At 41.5% G+C, this 22,949-nt stretch overlaps 1 protein-coding gene across 2 annotated transcripts in view; it reads right to left on the bottom strand.

Annotated features, from left to right (window-relative positions):
• The window catches only part of LOC106604525 (platelet-derived growth factor C), a 65,855-nt gene that overhangs the window by 21,015 nt on the left and 21,891 nt on the right, over nt 1-22,949 (bottom strand). For both annotated transcript variants that reach the window (XM_014199212.3, XM_014199211.3), the window contains exons 2-3: nt 11,351-11,546; nt 3,630-3,807 (exon numbers count right to left, since the gene is read on the bottom strand). In XM_014199212.3, the coding sequence (XP_014054687.1) occupies nt 3,630-3,807; nt 11,351-11,546 (374 nt within the window). The remainder of the gene's footprint in view (nt 1-3,629; nt 3,808-11,350; nt 11,547-22,949) is intronic.

Here is a 22,949-nt window from a genome sequence, read left to right as displayed (position 1 = left end):
ATATGGCAAACTTTTAGGTAGAATTTTGGGTGAAAAGAGTCATGGCTCACATTAATAGAAGAAGGACAACATGTTAGACAGCTGTATACTTGAGATTCTGAAAAAAGTATCAGAAACCTGAAAAGAGTCAGAAAGTACAGGAAATGCATTTGTTTAAAGAAACACGTGGAAGTGTCAGCTCATCTACCAAAAAGAGAGCAGAGTCAATAAAACCAAGTGAAAGAATGTGGTAATTATAAACCAAAAGAAAACTGCAAAAGCGAATGAAAGAAAAAGAACCTGTCCCGTTCTCAGAAAAAAGGGAAAACAGACAAAAATATGCACGGTTGCTGACCTCCTTCTCCCATTTGTGCCTGTCAGTAACAGAAATGATTTCTCTGTGCTGCAGGCCATTACGGATTAATGAAGGGAAGAGCTGTTTACTTAGAATGAGGCGCACACAACTGCAACATGACAGGTTAAAACATGGCAGTCTTCACTTCAGTTTATCTCTGGGTTTTTTCGTAAGTGAATTGTGTGGGTATGAAGGGGCCTCTCTGTGTGTGGTCTGGGATGAGGAGAGAGAGAAGGAAGGAGAGAGAAAGAGGGGAGGGGGAGGTTGGAGAGAAGACTCGGGTCAGGAAAGGAAAAAAGTGACAGAGAGTTTAGAGAGAGAAAGAGGAGAGGCGAATAGGATGCGAATAGGATGTAAACAGACAGACAGACAGACAGAGTAATGTGATCTTTCATGACCTAAATTGGGACTATTGACACACATCCTGCCAATAAAGGCTGACTGAATTGAGAGAGAAAGGATGGAAGAAATGGAGAGAAAGAGAGACAGAATGAGAGAGCCATGTAAAAACCTGTATTTTAGACACAAGTCCAAAGCTAATAGTTGGATCTAGCTCTTAATCCAATTTTTATATCAAATCAAATTTCATTTGTCACATGCACCAAATACAACAGGTGTAGACTTTACTGTGAAATGCTTACTTACGAGCCCTTTCCCAACAAAGCACAAGTAAAAAATAAATATAATAATAAGGAAATAGTTACAAAAAATAACAATAACGAGGCTATATACAAGGAGAACCGGTACAGAGTCAATGTGCAGGGCTACGAGGTAGTTGAGGTAATTGTGGTAATGTACATGTACATAGGTGTAAAAGTGACTAGGCAATTAGGAGAGATAATAAACAAAGTAGCAGTGTGTGTGTGTGTGTGTGAGTGTGAGTGTGTCAGTCTAGTATGTGTGAGTGTGTGAGTAGAGTCTAGTAAGTGTGCACATAGCCAGTGCAAGAATTTCAGTGTAAAAAAATAAACATAACATAATAAGGGGTTCAATGCAAATAGTCCCTATAGCCATTTGATTAACTGTTCAGCAGTCTTATGGCTTGGGGGTAGAAGCTGTTCAGGAGCCTTTTGGTCCCAGACTTGGTGCTCCGGTACCACTTGCCGTGCGGTAATTGAAAAACGCAGTGTGAAGTGCAATAGAGATTGTGTCATCTGTGGATCTGTTGCGGCGGTATGTGAATTGGAGTGGGTCCGGGGTGTCTGGGATGATGGTGTTGATGTGAGCCATGACCAGCATTTCAAAGCATTTCATGGCTACAGATCAGAGTGCTAAGGAGTGATAATAATTTAGACAGGCTACCTTGGCCTTCTTGGGCACACGGACTATGGTAGTCTGCTTGAAACATGTAGGTTTTACAGACTGGGCCAGGGAGAGGTTGAAAATATCAGTGAAGACAACTTGCTAGCTGGTCAGCGCATGCTCTGAGTAAGTATCCTGGTAATCCGTCTGGCCCTGCGACCTTGTGAATGTTAACCTGTTTAAAGGTCTTGCTCACATCGGCTATGGCGAGCGTGATCACACAGTTGTCTTGAACAGCTGGTGCACTCATGCATGGTTCAGTGTTGTTTTTCCCGAAGCGAGCATAGAAAGTATTTAGCTCATCTTCTAGGCTTGCGTCACTGGGCAGCTCGCGGCTGGGTTTCCCTTTGTAATCCGTGATAGTTTGCAAGCCCTGCCACATCCGACGAGCATCAGAGCCGGTGTAGTAGGAGATGATCTTGGTCCTGTATTGATGCTTTGCCTGTTTGATGGTTAAATTGCTGGGCGTAGCATCCGGATTAGTGGCACGCTCCTTGAACGCTGCAGCTATAGCCTTTAGCTCTGTGCGGATCTTACTTGTAATCCATGACTTCGGGTTGGGATATGTACGTATGGTCACTGTGGAGACGACGTTGTCTGATGCACTTCTTAATGAAGCCGGTGACCGATGTGGTATACTCCTCATTGTTATCGGATGAATCCCAGAACATATTCCAGTCTGTGCTAGCGAAACAGTCCTGTAGCTTAGCATTCATTTCATCGGACCAAATCTATATTGAGCGCGTCACTGATACTTCCTGTTTGAGTTTTTGCTTGTAAGCAGGAATGGGCAGGATATAGTTATGGTCAGATTTGCCAAACGAAGGGCGAGGGAGAGCTTTGTATGCGTCTCTGTGTGTAGAGTAAAGGTGATCTAGAGTTTCTTCACTTCTAGATGGCATGCTGGTAGAAATTATGTAAAATGGATTTTAGTTTTCCTGCATTAAAATCACCGACCACAAGGGCCACCACCTCTGGATGATAATTTTCTTGTTTGTTTATGGCTCTATACAGCGCGTTGAGTGTGGTGGTAAATAGGCAGCTATGAAAAATATAGATAACTCTTGGCAAATAGTATGGTCTACAGCTTATCAAGAGTTATTCTACTTCACTTGAGCAGAACCTCGAGACTTCCTTAATATTAGAGACTGCATACTAGCTGTTAACAACAGACACAAACCCCCTCCCCTGAGCTTCCCCGCCGCTGCCGTTCTGTCCTGCCGATGTATAGAAAAAACAGCTAGATTTATATTTTCCATGTCCTTGTTCAGCCATAACTCTGAGAAACATAGGATATTGCAGTTCTTTAGATCACGTTGATAGGATAGTCTCGAACGGAGCTCGTCCAGTTTGTTCTCCAGTGATTGCGCGTTCACCAATAGAACAGAGGGCAGAGGCGGTTTATCTACTCTCTGATGTAGTCTTGTCAGGTACCCCGCACGCCGGCCTCTACAGCGCCACCTCCTCCTTCTCCACGTGTCGGGGACTTGGGCCTTTGCCTCCGACTCATTGACGTCAAAGTCCTCATCCAAATCGAGGTTAATGATAACTGCTCTGATGTCCAGAAGCTCTATTCGGTCATAGGAAACAATGTCAGAAACATTATGTACAACAACAAGTTACAATCAGTGGAAAAAATATGGTCGGGAGCCCGTAAATGGCTGGTATTTCCTCCAGCACTATTCTTCATCAGTCGGAGGAGAATAATTAGATGTGGATTCAACCCAACCAGAGTCAGCAGGCCATGCTGTGCCTGAGAGCCTAACACTCCAGCACCATTGCCTCTTATCAAAACCTTGTCTGATTGGATCACAGGTGCATCAAATGTCCATACAGTCACGACTTCTATTACAACATCACTTAGGTATAAACATTGGTCAAAACAAACACGTTGAGAGAGGTTTGCACATACAGAACAACAGATTAAATAATAGATCATTATGTAAGGGAGTGTTTTTGTGTTGTTTGTGTGCTCAGAGGAAAGGTGGCTTACCATTGGGAGCAGGGAGTAGCGAATGCTAAACCCGGGCTCGGAGGGGAAGTACTCGTCGGAGATAAATCGCACCCGGATCTGACTGCCTTTGGACGTGTGACTGGCGGGTACCTGGGATCCGCACCAGCGGCCCAGGATGGTGTTCTCAGATGGCTCCTCGATCTCCACAAAATCATACCTGGAAAAAGGCCACATAGAGAAAGGGGAGGGATAGCGAGTGAGAGAGGGGAGGTGAGAGAGAGAGCTTTGGCTCAATATGTGTGGTCCCCTGAATTCACATTGCCATTGGAGACAGGACATAAAGTTGGCATGCATTGAAAGAGAGCACTTAATGCATATACTGAACATTACACACCAAACTGGGTGCTGGCACATTTATATATCCTCTGAGGCACTGAATTGGTGTGGAAATCTAGAGGGCTTTCATGATTCCTTCTCTCAATCTGGGACCTTACCCATGTAGCATGATGTTATTTCATAAATTGCCTGCGATTGCTTATTGTGAGGTTAGCTTTGTCCCTCTGGAGCCCTAATACACCCCCACTGAGCTGTAGCTGCCCTACACAGCCCCCTCCTGTTTTATATTTCCCTTCCCCTCCATCCATCCATCCAGTTCTCTCTCTCTGAGGAGAAAGGGCTATTCTATCACTAAATGGTTTCTAACGGTGGGGTCTAATGCTCAAAGTGTCTCCGCCGGGAGCGATGGGCAGCTCCAAAATTTAGAGTCGATATTAAATGAAGAAAACATAAGCTGAGTATTGCTTGTGCAATCATTCAGTGAGCAACCTCAAGTGGGTTAGGAGGGAAAGTATTAGCAGTCGTCGCCTCTGGTTAGCGATAATGGGCCAGACACAAACCCTGGCACAAGTCTATTAGGCTAACGCTAAACAATGTAAGCAAATACATCTTTTGTTGAGTTTTGGATTTACTTTTTAATTAAACCTGTGCTCATTAGCGATAGCATAGCGCTCCACTCGCAACGATGCCTCTTGGCTCCTCGAATAAGAGTTACCTTGCCCGTGCCTTGTAAACAAAATCTGATAGATCTTTACAAAGTCATATTACAGACGATTAAAATAATCTGTACTTTATTTGGGATTACATGATCACTTTCAGGAATTGAGTAGAAGGAAAACAATCAGGACAAATGTGCATCTGTGATTGTGTTTTGCAACAATGTATTCCGGCATAATAGGTTTTGTTACTCTATTTTTTTTACTGTTGGTATTCAGATTTCTATTTCGGCTTCGGACGTAGTTGACTCGTCACTGGTCTTAATGGAAATTACTTGAGTAACTAATTCACATCTTATCTCTATTGATTCATTTGTTTCAGAAATGTGGTCAATTAGCATTCTAGAGTGGAGAGAGGGGACAGACAACCTTACCTTGTTTTATCACTCTCTAAATACGGCAGAGTTCCAGAAAACCTTTAATCCTAATTTCAAAGAGTCGTTCCAAGGTAGTGGGTCTTGTTATTTTGTGGAACCAATGATCCACATTCAATAAACCCTTGTTTCACAGTCCACAGTCAAGTCTGGTACTAATCACTCAAGCGTTGTTGACAGGCACACTTACCTTTCATTCAGCGCTGCCAATAGAGATATTTGGTTACCGAGGACATTGTTTACATTTTCCATCTCCCTGACAGTTTCAGTTTAAGCTGGTTTCTATAAAAACAACACAGGGGACACGCATACAACTAAAAAGGGATTTGCTGTGATGTTAAATAAACCTTGTCTGACAAATTTCCTGACATGGTTGCCTTTGATTTGGGAAAGGTCACGCAGGAGGAAAGGAGGGGCTCAATGGAGTTCAGAGGGAGACGTAAGGTGCAAACGTTTTCTTATACACATGCAATAGTTAACGTGCCTAATGTTATCAATATACTATAAATCTCATTCAAACATGAATTTTATTCAGTGCCTACAGTGCCTTCAGTAAGTATTCATACCCCTTGATTTATTCCACATTTTGTTGTGTTACAGCCTGAACTCATACAGAAATATCTCATTTACATACACTACCTTCAAAAGTTTGGGGTCACTTAAAAATGTCCTTGTTTTTGAAAGAAGAGCACATTGTTCGTCCATTAAAATAACATCAAATTGATTAGAAATACAGTGTCGACATTGTTAATGTTGCAAATGACTATTGTAGCTGGAAACGGCAGATGTTTTATAGAATATCTACATAGGCGTACAGAGACCCATTATCAGCAATCATCACTCCTGTGTTCCAATGGCACGTTGTGTTAGCTAATCCAAGTTTATAATTTTAAAAGGCTAACGAGGATTTGCCTGTATTTGGCTCCATTCATTGTTCCCTCTATCCTTACCAGTCTCCCAGTCCCTGCAGCTGAAAAGCATCACTATAGCATTATGCTGTCACCACCATGCTTCACGGTAGGGATGGTGTTAACTTCTCTAGGGTAGGGGGCAGTATTTTCACGGCCGGATGAAAAACGTACCCAAATTAAATGGCCTACTACTCGGGCCCAGGAACTAGAATATGCATATTATTAGTAGATGTGGATAGAAAACACTGAAGTTTCTAAAACTGTTTGAATGATGTCTGTGAGTATAACAGAACTCATATGGCAGGCAAAAACCTGAGAAAAATCTAACCAGGAAGTGGGAAATCTGGAGCTTGTAGTCTTTTCAAGTCATTGCCTAGCCAACACACAGTGACTTAGGGTTCATTTAGATGTCCACTAGATGTCAACAGTCTTTAGAACCTAGTTTCAGGCTTTTGCGGTGAACACAGAGCGAACAAGAGGACCTGGAAGTTACTGACTCAGAAAATGTCATGAGTTCATTGGCGAGCATTCACGTGAGGGGTAGCTGTGTTCCATAACATTTTTCAAGACATTGGAATCGTCCGGTTGGAATATTATTGAAGTTTTAAGTGAAAAAGGCCCTAAAGATTGATGTTATACAACGTTTGACATGTTTCAACGAACGTAAATATAACTTTTTTTGACTTTTCATCATGACATTTTGGCCGCGCTTCCTACATTTGGAGTAGCTTACTGAACGCGCAAACAACAAGGAGGTATTTGGACATAAATTATGGAAATGATGGACTTTATCGAACAAAACAACATTTATTGTGGACCTGGGATTCCTGGAAGTGCCTTCTGATGAAGATCATCAAAGGTAAGTGAATATTTATAATGCTATTTATGATTTTAGATGACTCCAAAATGGCGGGTATCTGTATTGCCTAGTGTATGTTTCTGAGCGCCATACTTCCCCGTGAAGCTTTTTTGAAATCTGTCACAGCGGTTGCATAAAGGAGATGGTTATCTAAAATTCTTTGAATAACAGTTTAATATTTTATAAACGTTTATGATGAGTATTTTTGTAAATTGTTGTGCTGATTCACCGGCAGTATTGGAGGCAAAATATTTTCTGAACATCATGTGCCAATGTAAAATGCTGTTTTTGGATATAAATATGAACTTTATCGAACAAAACACATGTATTGTCTAACATTGAGTCCTAGGAGTGTCATCTGATGAAGATCGTCAATGGTTAGTGCTTAATTTTAGCTGAATTTCTGGTATTTGTGACCCGTCTCCTGCTTGGAAAATGGCTGTGTGGTTTTACTTGTGTTGTACCTGTCCTAACATAATCTAACTTTATGCTTTCGCCGTAAAGCCTTTTTGAAATCGGACAATGTGGTTACATTAAGGAGAAGTGTACCTTTTAAAATGGTGTAAAATAGTCGTATGTTTGAGAACTTTGAATTATGATATTTTGTTGTTTTGAATTTGGCGCTCTGAGCGTCCCATCTCCCCAAGACAGGTTTTAAACAGGTGATAAGCTGTGCCTGGTTTTCTCCAGACATAGAGCTTTGCATTCAGGCCAGAGTTACATGTTTGATGTCATATTTAATCTTTTGTCTTATGATCTTTGTCTTTCATGTGCCTTTTTGCAAACTCCAGGCATGCTGTTATGTGCTTTTTTCTCAGTAATGGCTTCTGTCTGGCCACCCTCCCATAAAGCCCAGATTGGTGAATCGCTGTAGAGACTGTTGTCCTTCTGGCAGGTTCTCCCATCTCAGCCAAGGAACCCTGTAGTTTTGTCAGAGTGGTCATTGGGTTCTTGGTCACCTCCCTGACCTGTCCATCTTGCCCAGTTGCTCAGTTTGGTCAGACGGTCAGCTCTAGTCTGGGTAGTTCCATATTTTTTCAATTTCCCAATGATGGAGACCACTGTTCTCTTGGAACCTTTCAACACCCAAATATATGCCTCATCACAATTCTAACTCAGAGATCTATGACTTCATGGTCAAATTTCTGCTCTGACATGGACTGTCAACTGTGGGACCTTATATAGACATTTGTGTTTCTTTCTAAATCATGACCAAACAATTGAATTGGCCACAGGTGGACTCCAATCAAATTGTAGTGACATCTCAAGGATGATCAAAGGAAATTGGATGCACCTGAGCTCAAGTTGGAGTGTCATAGCAAAGGGGTGTGAATACTTACGGAAATGTATTTTATTTTCAATAAATGTTCTATAATCATGTTTTCACTTTGTCATTATGGGTATTATGTTTAGATGGGTGAAATTTAAAAAAAAAGTAATACATTTTGAATTCAGGCTGTAACAACAAAATGTGGAATAAGTCAAGGGATATGAATACTTTTTGAAGGCACTATCTTTTCCATTAATTTGTGTTCGAGACATACAGTATAGCTGGATATTCACAACCTATGATGTGGGTTTTTGACTACATGTTATAACAGTACACAGTACACATCACTAGCTTTCAATATTCAGCCCTTCTTTCCTGATACGGTTTGGAGGACTGTTAAGCAGGCTGACAGCCCCACGGTGGCAGATGGCTAATCTATAATGCAGTGCAACCTGCTTATTACATAGTTTCATGTGTAATGCCACACTCCAACACATTATTTATAGAAATACAGTAAAAGTTCTGGAGAATGATTAAAGCCACTGTAGCCGTGTGTCTCTGTGCTGCTATGCCAACTGACAGGTTGGCAATATGACTTTTCTCCACTGGATTTGGGAAGAATGTTTTTCATCCCCCCTCAGACAAGCAGAATAGTAGATGAGCATCTGAACTACTGAAGATTCTTCTCTTCTTGTTCACTGCAGGGGCTCTCTCTTTCTGTCTCTCTGGAGTTTCCCCCCCCCCCCCCCCCACTCTTTAATTTGTTTTATCCCCGGCTACTGCTGCTAATTAGAGAACCAAGGATTTGAGGATTTGTATTCTCTTATTTATTTACTAGTTAATGTGCTGTGAGGCGTTGGGTAGAGCACAATTAACAAGATAATGCTGTGTGTGTGTGTGTGTGTGTGGTGTGTGTGTGTGTGTGTGTGTGTGTGTGTGTGTGTGTGTGTGTGTGTGAATGTTTTCCCTTTACATTTCAGCTTGGATTGGATACCTATGGGGGTGCACCGACTACAAGATAAACGGGGATGTACACAATGTGGTGGAAGGGGGTAGAGCTGACAAGAGTGTGTGTGTGACAGTTAGGAAAATGTGACCGGGAAGATTTCAATTTACTGGCCATTTGAGAAGTTTAGTGGACCCATATGTATTGGGTACGTTCTTAACAGAACATGGAACTCCTGTAATGAAGCAGCCAATAAAATGTCATTTTCAATAATTTTCCAAAATGTAGGAAAACACCATTCTAAACAGCGCACCTGATGAGAGCGGTTCCATATGTGACAGACATGAAAATACAGCAAATAAGGGCGATATTGTCACCATAAAAGGTGGGCATTTTTTCAGGCGGAGTTATAATGCTTGTTCAAGCATACACAGTTTAAAGACAAATGAATACTGCCTCCAGCTCACATTGTAAAATGGTGGGTGACGCGCTGATAGCCTGTTGTCTGCACTTGAATGGTGAACGGGAGGCGTGCTTCAATTGCCAATTTATGAATAAAAATAGTAGCTCTTTTTACTCGTGCACCAAAACTGTTTTAACATGCGATTGCATTTAGAAATGTTACGCAATGAATGGGCTTATAAAAGTGCATGTTTTACTCCAGCAGCAACCAGCTGAGGAGCTGCAGGAGCGTGTGATAGTTGTGTTTGATAAATAAGATACATGATGACTAAGGAAAATACACACAGGCCAATTTAATTCCACAAAATTATGCAAATTAACCTTTTTTTGTTGTTGTCATTTTGGCCGGCAACAGTTTTCTTTTTCGGCTTTTCATTTTTAGCATGTGCATGTGTAAGAGAGAAGCAAATAGGGGAGGAGGATACAGACAGAGCGAGAGAGAGAGAGAGAGAGAGAGTGTGTGTGTAAAAGAGAGAGTGTGAGTGTGTAAAGGAGAGAAAGACTTGTGAAGATGTGTCTGCTTCTGCTTGTGTGTGCACCTATTCATCTGTTTGCTATCTCTGCCAACTGTGTCTTGGGACCTGATCAAATAAAATGTGTTCTCTGTTGGCAAATGAAAGAAGAGGGAGGTAAAAACGGAGAGGTGGCAATACTTGTATGACCGTGCAAGAGGATGTTGTTATCGTCTGCTCCCATCCTCTGGGACTGCAACTAGTGCAGTCTTGTATGGAGGTAGGGCCAGCACAAAGGCTGTCAATCCTCACTCTTCCCCACCGTGGGACTCCTCCTCTTGGGCTTCAGACAGCACAGTGACCCCATTCATCAAAAGAGATCCACCCACCCAAAATGGCTGAACGTGGGGTCAAATTACCAGCACTGAACCCTCTGGACACGATGAGACAACCTTTACTATAAGGTGTAAATGCCCCCTTTTGGTTCTTCTGACCCCAGAATCAGCTATAGGATCAGCCTATGATGACATCTCTGGGGATCTGGCTGTCTGTGGCACGGTCATGTCATACATCATAACTACCATCAGGGGGCTCTCCAACAATAGCTAGCCACTCTCTGTTCTCTCCCCCTATGCTTTCTACAGGATCTCTCCATACCAACCAGGCAGTCAGACTGGATGGATGGATGTATTGACACCCGGATGCTGAGTATAATGCATGAAGGAAATCGATCACAGACTGGCTCAGCACTGCTGTTCCTAATGAACGGCAATAGAGACAAAGGTAGCTAGTAATTGAAAGGGGGGATTAGATCAAATAAGGGGAGGTCTAAGACCCTTCACAGACTTTAGCTCCTGAGGGGAAAGACCTCTCCGTCATTTGTCCAATCACACAGCCCATATGTAGGGGAACTTGCTGCTGACGAAATATGCACCCACGCCGTATGGCCTCGGCAAAACAACTCACTCTGGGCTGTACTTTTTCAATTTTCATCAGCTGCCACACTGGGCAAAAGGCAATTTCACAAATGGGCCCTCTGACTCTAAATCTTGAAAAATGTACCACAACACAGCCATGATATGTGTCATGCTCCCCGGCGCACAGCCTCCGCATGCTATTTGAACTCGGGAAGTCCTGATGAAAAGCTGGCTAAAGCATAGAATAAAACTAGATTAACTACTACCACTGTAGATGGACATGTAGGCTTACACACTGCATAGTTGCAGTATACTGCACCGTATTGTCATGGTACATCATGTATTTCATTTAGTTATTAAATGGCACGGTACACCCATCAGGTATATCTCAAGGTGAAACACAACATGCTGACTTGGCTATATTGACTATTCAGTATGTTGCATTTTTATTTTACTCTAAATCTGACAGTTGTATGTCATAAGCATATGTTATATGCCTTTATGCTTATGATCTTACTTGCATATTCCGTCCTCTGGGTCTTCCAGGCCGAACCTCTCGTCGAAGGACAAATGGATTCTCATGTTGTCACTGGAGGCCATTAGTCTCCAGACCAGCACGGTACTCCTGGGGTAGGTAAATGGGAAGTCTGGACTATGGATCATTCCCTCTCCTACGACTGTGATTATCTTCTCATGCTGGGAATCTTGGACACCTTGGGAAATGAGAATGTTACTTTTATGTTATATTTACATTGGTAGAAGAGTTGTTTCAGAGAAGATGAGTGTTTAAAGATGAACAGTAATGGTCAACATCATCCCTGCTGGGGTTGTAATTGCGGTTTTATTTAAGATGTTGGCCATTTCAGGACAACATGGTAGAAACCTACTGATACAGAAGGCTAAGATAAAAGATATATATACAATAACTGTTTTTGGATGTCCATTTATTGGAATAGTAAAATACCATACTCAAAATAATAAACCTTGTATTCACGTGTAAATGGGAAGTGCAATGGGGTGGAAGAGTCAAAACCTCTAATATAATACAACATTACCACACAAAAAAACTCCAATACAGTACAACATTACCACACAAAAAACTGCAATACAATACATTACCACAGAAAAAATCTCCAATATAATAAAATATTACCACAGAAAAAAGACATGAGAAAATGAAGAAAATTAATATCTCTGAGGAAAAAGGAAGAATGCACTGACTGTTCCGCCAGTCTAAATATGCGAACACCGAACAGATAAATAATAATTTATTACACAGAGGCTACCAGCTAAATAGCTTTTTTATGGAATATTGATCGTCAGAGCCGGATAATATTTAAAAAGTAATACATGGGAGTAATAAAAGTATAACTTAATGAATGGTTATGAGACCTCTTTATTGAAATGCGGAGACCATGGTTTTATGTTCTGCTAATACAGTCGACTGTTTCAGAGAGTTGCTGTGGATAATGAAATTATCCTTGAAGGAATCAACACACACTAAGTTTTTACTCACAACAAGTTGGTTTGGGCCAGTAGGGGCCCAAGTAGGTAAGAAGGGAAAAAACATTGAACATGTAAGGCCTGTTTGCAATGTACAGTAATACTCACTATAGTCTCAATCTGACAAGGGAAATCACAGTAAATTGTATTCTTTTATCTACTTTTGTTAGTAGACAAACTGCTACAACATTAATTACAAACACTGAAGCAGGGTGACATGATAAGGGCCTTCATACTATATTTGAGTGGGACAATGTTTGTTCTAGTTTGCCATGCGATATAGTAAAGCATTCGTCCACTGCCCCTGGCTAAACAGAGAATATCAACATATATCTATTAGACTATTTATTTAGTCAAGTAGAATTGTGCCTGAACACTCTCCCGTTTGACAAAAGATGAAGTGTTGTTACAAGCAGCACCTGTGTCCTTCCCTGTAGGGGCAGAGTATTTGAGTGAATTTTTACAACCAGAGCAGAAAACAACAACAACAACCTCAAAGCACCTTTCTAACACAGACACTATAATTTCCGCAAATCTCTTACCACTGTCAGCTGTGATGCCGCATCTCGTCTCCATAAACTCCTGGAAGGAAGTTTGTTGGACACGGGGGCCATTAAAATGGAAGGCGGCGCTGTGGGTTTTTAACAAGCTCCCTACGCCGGTTGCCCCCGGGACCTGCGGCCAAGGGGTCTTAAATCATACCCCTCCTGCCGCCCCTCTACGCTCCCCCTCTCCATCAGGGCCTGTCACCTCCAGGAGAATACACTGCCAATAAACCGTCTCTCTGTCTGCTGCCCCACCGGTCCATAATATACTGACTGCGTCCCACCTGAGCCCCCATCAAGACAACAATAGCGAGCTGAACCAATCTCCTAGGAAACAGTGTTATGATGTCACAAATAGATTTATAAACAGACAGCCTTGGGAAATAAGAGGAAGGGAAGCTTTTCCTGATGAATAATCGGATTTCAATTGTGCAGGATAGAATTTCAATTTTCTAATCAAGAGTCAGGTAAAGCCAGAGGGAGACAGCACCATGATGTGAACATATCCAAGAGTCACAAATCATACATCTTGCTATCCTAGTATGATTTGACAAGGAATTATACATTCTGCATCTGTAACACAGCTGTTTCTGCTGGTGTCAGTGAGACCCCACAGATACCTCTTACAGGGGAAATAGCAGGGCGTTAATAGTCTTGCTGAAGGAACGTGCCATTGGAAGTTTCTTAGTGAATTAAATGGATGTGTAACCATTTTGTGGCACTGCATGTGGAGGCATTTGCACTTTAGGGCACATTGAGTTGAATTACTCTTTTATTTTGCAGTATATTTTTAAGAGAGGAGAGTGCCTCATATCTGGCAAGCATGATTCATGTCCTGCTCATTTGCTTTTGATAGAAACAAAAACACAGGCCATGCAAAGTTTGCCACGAGTGCCGACTGCGCTGGCTCTGGACAATCTCAAAGAATGATTCAATGTCAACCCCAAAATCGTGTTCGGAGAGTCCAAAGACAACATTGCTGACCGAGGGAGTGGTCGACAGAGAGACACTGTGTGTAAGAGTCTGATCCAAGATCCAACTCGCTTTGATCCACTTTAATACAGGTTTACAACAATATCTGTGTAGATGACAGCCATAGTCCGTTCCTCTGGCACAAAATACTGCACTGTCGATCACAAATATGAGATCTATAATGGTGATGACACCGCTTGGTGAGATAACACTTACATCAGGCTCTGTCCAAAAGACTTTGATGTTTTTATTTAGGTTTGTTGGCAGGCCAGCTAGGAGAGAGCGACACAAATAATAACACGGTAGCACGTCAAAATATTTCTCAATCAAACTGCTTCGAAAAATCTTTGCTTCCAACACCAACCACAGCGAGCAAAAAGAAAAGCCACCTTGTTTGGGAAAACGAGCTGTTGCGGCAAGATGATTCTTGCACTCCCCCGGAGATAGAAAAATTGCATTTTGTGCAACATCATCCCACACAAAATGGTCTATTACCCTTCAGGCAGTATTTCATGGCTGTACACCTCATATACACCTCTTCCAGAAGACAAAACACTATGTTCTCAGTCAGAGATAAACAGATCATACTTGTTGCTTCAGCCAACTTTTCTTTGATGTCTTTGATGTCCATAAAAAAGTTTGATAGCTCTTTTCATCTGGCGGTGCAAGTAACAGCAGCACCGGGCCCAATTGATTGACTGCTCGCTTGCTATTCATTGGCTGGCAGGGCCTCTAAAGGCTATAGAAGCAACAAGTGGATAGGCCCTTTAATGCTATTAAGCCTAGGCCTTCCATCACAATGGCATGTCTTTAATTACCTTCCTATTATATTACAGTGTGGGGAACACAGAGGCTCATAAAGTACATAATGATTAATGGGAAAATATGTGTCCTTTAACACACAACCTCAGATATACAGTAGATGTGGACATGTGGCACAGTAAGCATCGTAGGATACACATGGTTTTAATGTAGGTTGAGCGAACAACCAACCCCATGAAAAACATACTTGGTACAATTATAAATAGACATGTGCATTTGGGAACCATTCCCAAACATAATTCCTCTGGGAAAAAATCTGTTAAACGCTGAATGGAATGCCTGTTTAATAAGACTGTAATTAAGGGTAGAAATGTCAAAGGAAAATCTGGCCTCAATGTCGTTGAGAAAGGGGGGGAAATGGATATAGAAAATAGAGGTTAGGCCTTGATGAAAAGGTTTTTAGACACGTGGGGAGAAAAAGTGATATGGTACTCTACCCACAAAACCAAAAAGGATATTATGTTGCATGTTGAACCTTTAAAAACCACAGTCTGATATACCATACAAATCAAATTCTATTTGCATGTGAAAATGTCATGGGATGCATTTGGCGATAACCCACTGATGGTACAGTTTCAGTGTGTCTTTACTATAATACATGGGGAAGAAGATATATGTACACATATCTCTTCTGTCATGGGTCTTTGCGTTAAAATATGAACTAGAGCTATTTTGTTGATCTTCTGTAGTTTATTGCCAGATTCCACTTGCACAAACCCTTTCTTTGATTACAGTACAGTATGAGATTACAAACCATCTTTCTTTTACATACCTACATTCAACCTCCATTTTCATTACTTTCTCAGAAATAATACAGCTTTCAGACGTCGCCCTTTCAACTTTTCCATTAACTGACCCTTGTTTAGCCCCATGGTCCAGCGTTTTCCCTATATGCATTTAGCAACGTCGCACTGGAGCTAGATGGTCACGTGTTTTCAGTGTAAACTTAAAAACCACTAAATCATCTTTGAGAATAATCACCGAAATAAGAACTAGACAGAGGAAGAATCTGAAATTCCAAAAATGGCATGGCATGGGGTCCCCATTGATTTTGTTATAATGATTGAGTCACTCAGATAGCATAAGAACAAGGCATAAGTCATGGGAAAATGTGTATAATTGCAGGATATTTTCTTTGAAACTGTAAAATGTTCTCTGTCCCATCGTGTAAAATTGCAGAAAATTTGCTTTAAAACGGCAACATTGTCTCTGTGGCCAAGAGGAGGGTCTTTAAAACCGTGCCACACCCCCTTCCCCCACCACTAACTTTGCCACCGCTGCTGGGGGAAACACTGTGGTCCTCTAGGTCTGTCTTTTTCTGGGTGAAATCCAGACTTCCAGATGACCTCACTCTCCAGGTTAACCAATGTCACATAATGATCTGAGGGTTGTCCCCGGAGTCAATTACCTCAAACCTGACTTTTCCTTGACCCACTTTTATTTTTTCTCCTGTGAGGAAAGTGTAACCACGATTAAGGGAGGATGTGAGTTTGAATAAATAGGCCTATACAGTGCTACCATTGTGCTTTGTTCACATGTTACTGGGTAAACCATTCTGATCTATGCTACCGCTGTTAAACATTAACCTTTCCATGCCCAAAACAGATGACAGTGAGTGAGTGCTCACATGAACATGCACATTGAGAGACGCCCACATCCACAATTACCCACAGTCATATTCCACAACACTCATGCATGAATGCTCAATCACACTCAGGAGCATGCACATACATATGCAAACACACAAACATACACACACACACACACAATATGAAAAGGCAGCCTGTGGGCTTGCTGTATGTGTCCTATCACAGTGGAATAACAAAACTTCCTCTGACTTTGCTGTAACATTACAAAATTATCATGTTTTCATTATTATATCATAAATGTGTCACATTACAGAAACCCTGTAGCAATGAGCTTATCTAACAGACATGTGGTGTAATATACGTCAGACATAACTTTTGTTCCCCTAATAGACCAGCACTATTCATGTCAGACCACAAAACACCTCAACTCCCACAAAACTGTTAGCATTCTACTCCAAGTTTAATGGAAGGTTCTCAGAGGTTACAGTAATAATTCTCCATTCCAGTTGACATTGGTTAGAGGTAAACTGTATCTAATTGCTATGGATTGCATTGACATGAGGGTCACGCCTGTTAAGCGGACAAAATATAATTTTCACATGGAACAGCAAAAATCGGACAATTCAACACCGTGCCACCTGCGCCCTCGACTGTCTCGCTTCGGTCTCCGACGTCAAGCCTAAGTGGCCGTGGCAGTTTTTTCCCTTCCTATAAAACAACACGAGAACCATCAGGGCACTGAATCAAAATAGTTTTTATTTTACCCATGTTACCCGCTAATCAAAAGTCGCTATGAGTCCCTAAACAAAAGTGTCCAAGCCGCTTTGCTCAGGTGATGAAACAATACCCAACAATGAATTCTTTTTTTAATTCCTGCTTTCAGGCCAAAGCAATGGCTTGCACATCTGTTGCTTATTACAGCTTAGGGGTGGTTAGTACAGGTGCAGTAAATTCCAGGCCTTGCTTTGGGATATTTATTGCCTTTGGGTTTAAAGTCGGTCAGACAAAAAGTCGCTGAAACACGGCATTGGATTTTTTTCATGCCATGAAAAAATTATTTGGCTGCATGAGACCACTGCCTTCTGTAACGATTCAATCTGCCGGGCATATGCTCCTGTATGAGACTAAACATGAAGCGTGACGGCTTTGACACCTGAAATCCCTGGAGAGGTCACTGATGCTACTGTGACGGCTGGTGAGGAAGGGATGACAGAGGACTGCAAGCTGGCTGAGTCATGGCAATGTTTTGTGTGTGTGTTATACTGTAGATGTGTGTTTGTAGTTTGTAGGTGAGTGTATTTGTGTTGGTTTTAGTCTACAAAAGGCATCCTTATGTGAATTGAGTCAGTCATATACTGACTATGTCTTATAACATATAAACCACTATGGCTAGTGTCGAAGACAAAATCAATGGTAAAAATCACTGAGATTTGATTGACAGAATGACTCAAACCTTTGACTCCCTACCAGGTGAGGGGGAAATCTCACCCATCTACCCCAAAGGATATGTACTAGAGGTCGACCGATTAATCGGAATGGCCGATTAATTAGGGCCGATTTCAAGTTTTCATAACAATCGGTAATCGGTATTTTTGGCCACCGATTTGCCGATTTAAAAAAATATATATATATATTTACACCTTTATTTAACTAGGCAAGTCAGATTAAGAACACATTCTTATTTACAATGACGGCCTAGAAACGGGGGTTAACTGCCTTGTTCAGGGGGGATTCATTTTTGCAACCTTCGGTTACCAGTCCAACGCTCTAACCACCTGCCTTACATAGCACTCCACAAGGATTAACAGGCTGACTACCTGTAACGCGAGGGCAGCAAGAAGCAAAGGTAAGTTGCTAGCTAGCATTAGACTTATAAAAAACAATCAATCTTAACATAATCACTAGTTAACTACACATGGTTGATGATATTACTAGTTTATCTAACGTGTCCTGCGTTGCATATGATCGATGCGGTGCCTGTTCATTTTCATTGAATCACAGCCTACTTCGACAAACGGGTGTTGATTTAACAAGCGCATTTGCGAAAAAAGTACTGTCGTTGCACCAATGTACCTAACCATAAACATCAATGCCTAACAGGAATATTTAGACTTAGTCACTCGTTAGATAAAATACGGAACGGTTCCGTATGTCACTGAAAGAAAAAAACGTTTGTTTTCGAGATGATAGTTTTCAGATTCGACCATATTAATGACCCAAGGCTCGTATTTCTGTGTGTTTATTATATTATAATTAAGTCTATGATTTGATAGAGCAGTCTGACTGAGCGGTGGTAGGCAGCAGCAGGCTCGTAAGCATTCATTCAAACAGCCCTTCGCTGTGCTTCAAGCATTGCGCTGTTTATGACTTCAACCTGGGTGGGTATAATTTGTGGAACGTTCCAACAGGAATCTATTCCAAAAACTTCGTAAATAACAAGGTTCCCAAAAAACAACGCATACAAAGTTGTATAGCGGCAGAATAAGATACCAGGTAGGGAGTGGTCTATTTCATTGCGTTTTTCACTCATCACGTTTATTCCAAAAAATGTCTGTCCTCACATGTCTGTTTGCCTATGGACAAACATTAAGAATAAGCTACATGGTGAGTTGATGCCTATTCGGCAGCTAGTTAGCTAGGTTTGTATGCGTTGCTACTTTGTATGCGTTGTTGGTTGGCAACCTTTTACTTTATGTTTTTTTTCACCCCTTCAAGCCTATCAACTCCCAAGATTAGGCTGGTGTAACCGATGTGAAATGGTTAGCTAGTTAGCCGGGTGCACGCTAATAGCGTTTCAAACGTCACTCGCTCTGAGTCTTGGAGTAGTTTTTTCCCTTCCTCTGCATGGGTAACGCTGCTTCGAGGGTGGCTGTTGTTGATGTGTTCCTGGTTTGAGCCCAGGTAGGAGCGAGGAGAGGGACGGAAGCTATACTGTTACACTGGCAATACTAAAGTGCCTATAAGAACATCGAATAGTCAAAGGTATATGAAATACAAATCGTATAGAGAGAAATAGTCCTATAATTCCTATAATAATATAATAACTACAACCTAAAACTTCTTACCTGGGAATGTTGAAGACTCATGTTAAAAGGAACCACTAGCTTTCATATGTTCCCATGTTCTGAGCAAGGCACTTAAACATTAGCTTTCTTACATGGCACATATTGCACTTTTACTTTCATCTCCAACACTTTGTTTTGCATTATTTAATCCAAATTGAACATGTTTCATTATTTATTTGAGGCTAAATTTGTTTTATTGATGTATTATATTAAGTTAAAATAAGTGTTCATTCAGTATTGTTGTAATTGTCATTATAAAAAAAAGGAGAAAATAAATCGGCCAATTAACCGGCATCGGGTTTTTGATCCTCCAATAATCGGTATCGGTGTTGAAAAATCATAAATCGGCCGACCTCTAATATGTACTTCCCCTCGGGTCCTCTGTCCATCACAGCATGGGACCAGGAGTGGCCCTCTGTTAGCACGTCCTGCTGAAGCATGGCAAAACATCCGCGGACGCTATCGGATGGCCCAACCAGATACCGCCCAGCCTGACAGCGGGCATGTGTAACTGGGTGGAGATGGCTGCTGGCATATTCATGTTTCTGTGTCCAGAGTTCTTGAGACACTTTAACTCTTCCGAACTTATCAGATCACTTTCCATCTCTTTCTGTCCCTCTCTCTCTTTCAAGCACATGGGAAGAGTTCTAGTGCAGGGCAGTCCAACTGTGAAGCTTGTGAAAATGCCATGCAGTATCACTATTACAACTTGATGAGTCTATCTTTGACTTCAGTCCAACTGTTGCCTTGAGGGTACACTGTAGAGCTGTTGGTAACATGGACAGATTGTAAACCTGGCTCTTTATTTTTTCACATCTTTCTAGTGGACAGATATAGAATATTTGGCAAGTTTACAGGGACCATGTTCGTGCACTTGATGTACACAGTTTGAGGAAATATCAATACCTTTTTATTTTAATGGGATGCCTGTAGCTATGTATTAGGGATTCCTCAAATTGGCATCCAAAATCCAAGATGGGGGGCATTTGGATTGAACAATCAGAAGTTTTTGTTTGAGGGAATCTGGGTTGAACCCTCCAGGTATTCCAGGCAAAATCAAATCAAATCAAATTGTATTGGTCACATACACATGGTTAGCAGATGTTAATGTTTGTGACAGTATTGCATAGCACGGTATTACTATGGCAGCCTAAGAGCTCTGAAATATTGATTGATTCACATTAAATTCACATGAATACAGGCAAGCTTTTTTTTGTTATGGCTCAGAACACATACCCCTGGGTAAGACATATGAAACACGTAGGCTCAAACAGGGCTTTAGAAGTGGGGGCCACTGCAGGATTTGCATTACTTTGAGTAATAAAGGGGCATAATCTATAAATCTCTGTAACAAATCGCTCAGTTTTAAGGCATGGTCCTGAGAGAAACAAACGTCATTTGAACATTAACCGCAATTTGTTGAACGTTAGCCGAGGTGATGAGGTCTTCTTCTACACACACCCTGCCAGCGTGTGTGTGAGAGCGTGTGAGCACGTGCATTTGTGTGAAAATGAGACACACCAAATCTAAATTGAACTCTTTCTACACTTCGGCTCTTTCCATTCCAGTGACTGAATCGTTCAGATGTAGGATCTTTATTTGATCACCCTGTTGCAGAAGAACTTGTAAAACTTGTAGTGTAGTTGAGGTTTAAAAAGGCTTCTGCTGTTTGTAATTTCTACTTTGAAATGACAGATTTTCCATTATAACCCCTACAAAAATCATCCATTAATTCTAATCCATATAATAATTTGCTTTTGTTGCAGCAGGGTTATTTTGCTGTTGTAGCATACTGGCTCAAATTAAGATCCTACATCTGTATGCCACAAAAGGGCTCTGCTCCGGTTACAAATGGTCCCTGTCCCTCAACAATTTGGGCAAGCCTCTAATTAGTGCAGACACTCATGTCTGGCCTCTTCAAAAAGAAGATCAGGTGTCGCTCCAACCGCCTCACTAATACTTTCACTACAGGATTTATATTTGTGTGCAGGCAACAGCTTGACCCCTTGGATTCTGACCCTTGACCCCTGGGTCTGCACTTAGACATGACATCACCTGTGCGCCAACCATCACAGAGAAGCACAAGCTGCTATCTGATCAATCCCACAGAATGGCTTCTTTTGTATTTAAGACTCATCTAGTGAATAACAATTATGCTCATCTTTCTGACAGCGTTAAATTGTTAGATACTAATAAAAAGTTGAACGTTTTCATAGTATTTCTAAAATACTTCTGCTGGGAGTGAAAGTGACAGCCTGCGAACTGTAACCAGTCCTCACAATTAAACATATCTTTTGTGGGACACTATCAAAGCTGAGATCTGTAGCTTGTTGGCTAAATCAAAGGCAGTCTAGTTATCCAGAAAAGTAAAACAACCACTGCCATTGTTGGAGGGACAGATTTGTCTTAATTTCTGCATTAGCCGTCAAAATGAGTAGATATCAAAGATAATTCTTGTTTCACAGTAGACGTAATAGGTTAGGAGGAGAATGGGAGGTTCGAGACGTGTCTTACAAACACTGGGAGACAAGCCTAACCCTCTGTCTGGCTCAACACCAGCCCGTTGACAGACAAGCCAAATCTTTTTTAAAGTTCTCTCCACAGCTGTGAGGTCTTATGGCGGAGGCTGCTCCGGGCCCCTTTGTAGTCACATCTGTTGAAACGGACAGCTGGATGTTTGGAGTAAATTACAGTTTTATCTGGGCAGGCCATATTGGTACACAGCTTGACTCAAGATCCATATACTGCTATTTAAGGCTGATTAGAGATCCAGGTTGTTTGATAGAGTTGGAGACTGAAGACAGAATGGCAATCATAGTCCCACTTTGCACATAGCAGCTCTTTAGACCCCAAAACAGAACACTAAATTCGCAATGACCACCTTGAAATAGTTCCACAGTGGAGGTCTTGATAAAGTGTGAAGTTAACGTATAAGAGAGGTGGGGCGAACTTTTGAGATTCTTTTAACACAGAAAGTGCCCAACTCTGGGCTGGTAACTAATTGGTTGGCTTATATCTCCGGTTGCAGCTTGGACAATACCCACATTCACACTCCACAGAGAGCCTCAGCTTCACACATGTTCCTCCCACAGTCTATTACTTGTAATCTTAGTTTATAAATGAAAAGCTCTACTTGTAACTTCTCACGAAAGACCACACTGATTTAATTTGCCTACGTCATGCCCTTGAAAACAGATTGCAGCCACCTACAGCAGCCGGAGACTGAACATTTGGGCGGTACATAAAAACATACGTTTTTTTTTTAATGAGCAACCCTTTAATAAGCTTGGAGATATGAAAGTGAATCTGGGCAAAGCTTTTCAAAAGGTCTAATGTGATATTCAGCAGCGGAAAATTTCGTAAATAATCCTAGCCAGGAAAGGGGTGACAAGCACCAAAGAACATTTTAATCTGGGCAATTAAAAACAAAATGTTATGGCTCTGGTTTTTTTCTCCGAGATATATATCTGTTTCTTTTAGAGGGTTACCCTCTACTTCTAATTAATGGCTGCCCCACCAGGCTCCCATAACCCAGAGTCCAGCTGTCTGGGGAAGGGAAGCAGCAGTGGGGATCGAGTGGCCTGAGAGAGCCCAAGGTAATGAAAGTAGGTAGTCAGCCG

This window comes from Salmo salar, chromosome 05 (assembly GCF_965601325.2).
Source record: "Salmo salar chromosome 05, fSalSal1, whole genome shotgun sequence".
In the NCBI taxonomy this organism is placed as follows: domain Eukaryota; kingdom Metazoa; phylum Chordata; class Actinopteri; order Salmoniformes; family Salmonidae; genus Salmo; species Salmo salar.
The sequence above is the reverse complement of the archived record's forward strand: the minus strand, read 5'-3'. Positions and strand labels throughout refer to the sequence as shown.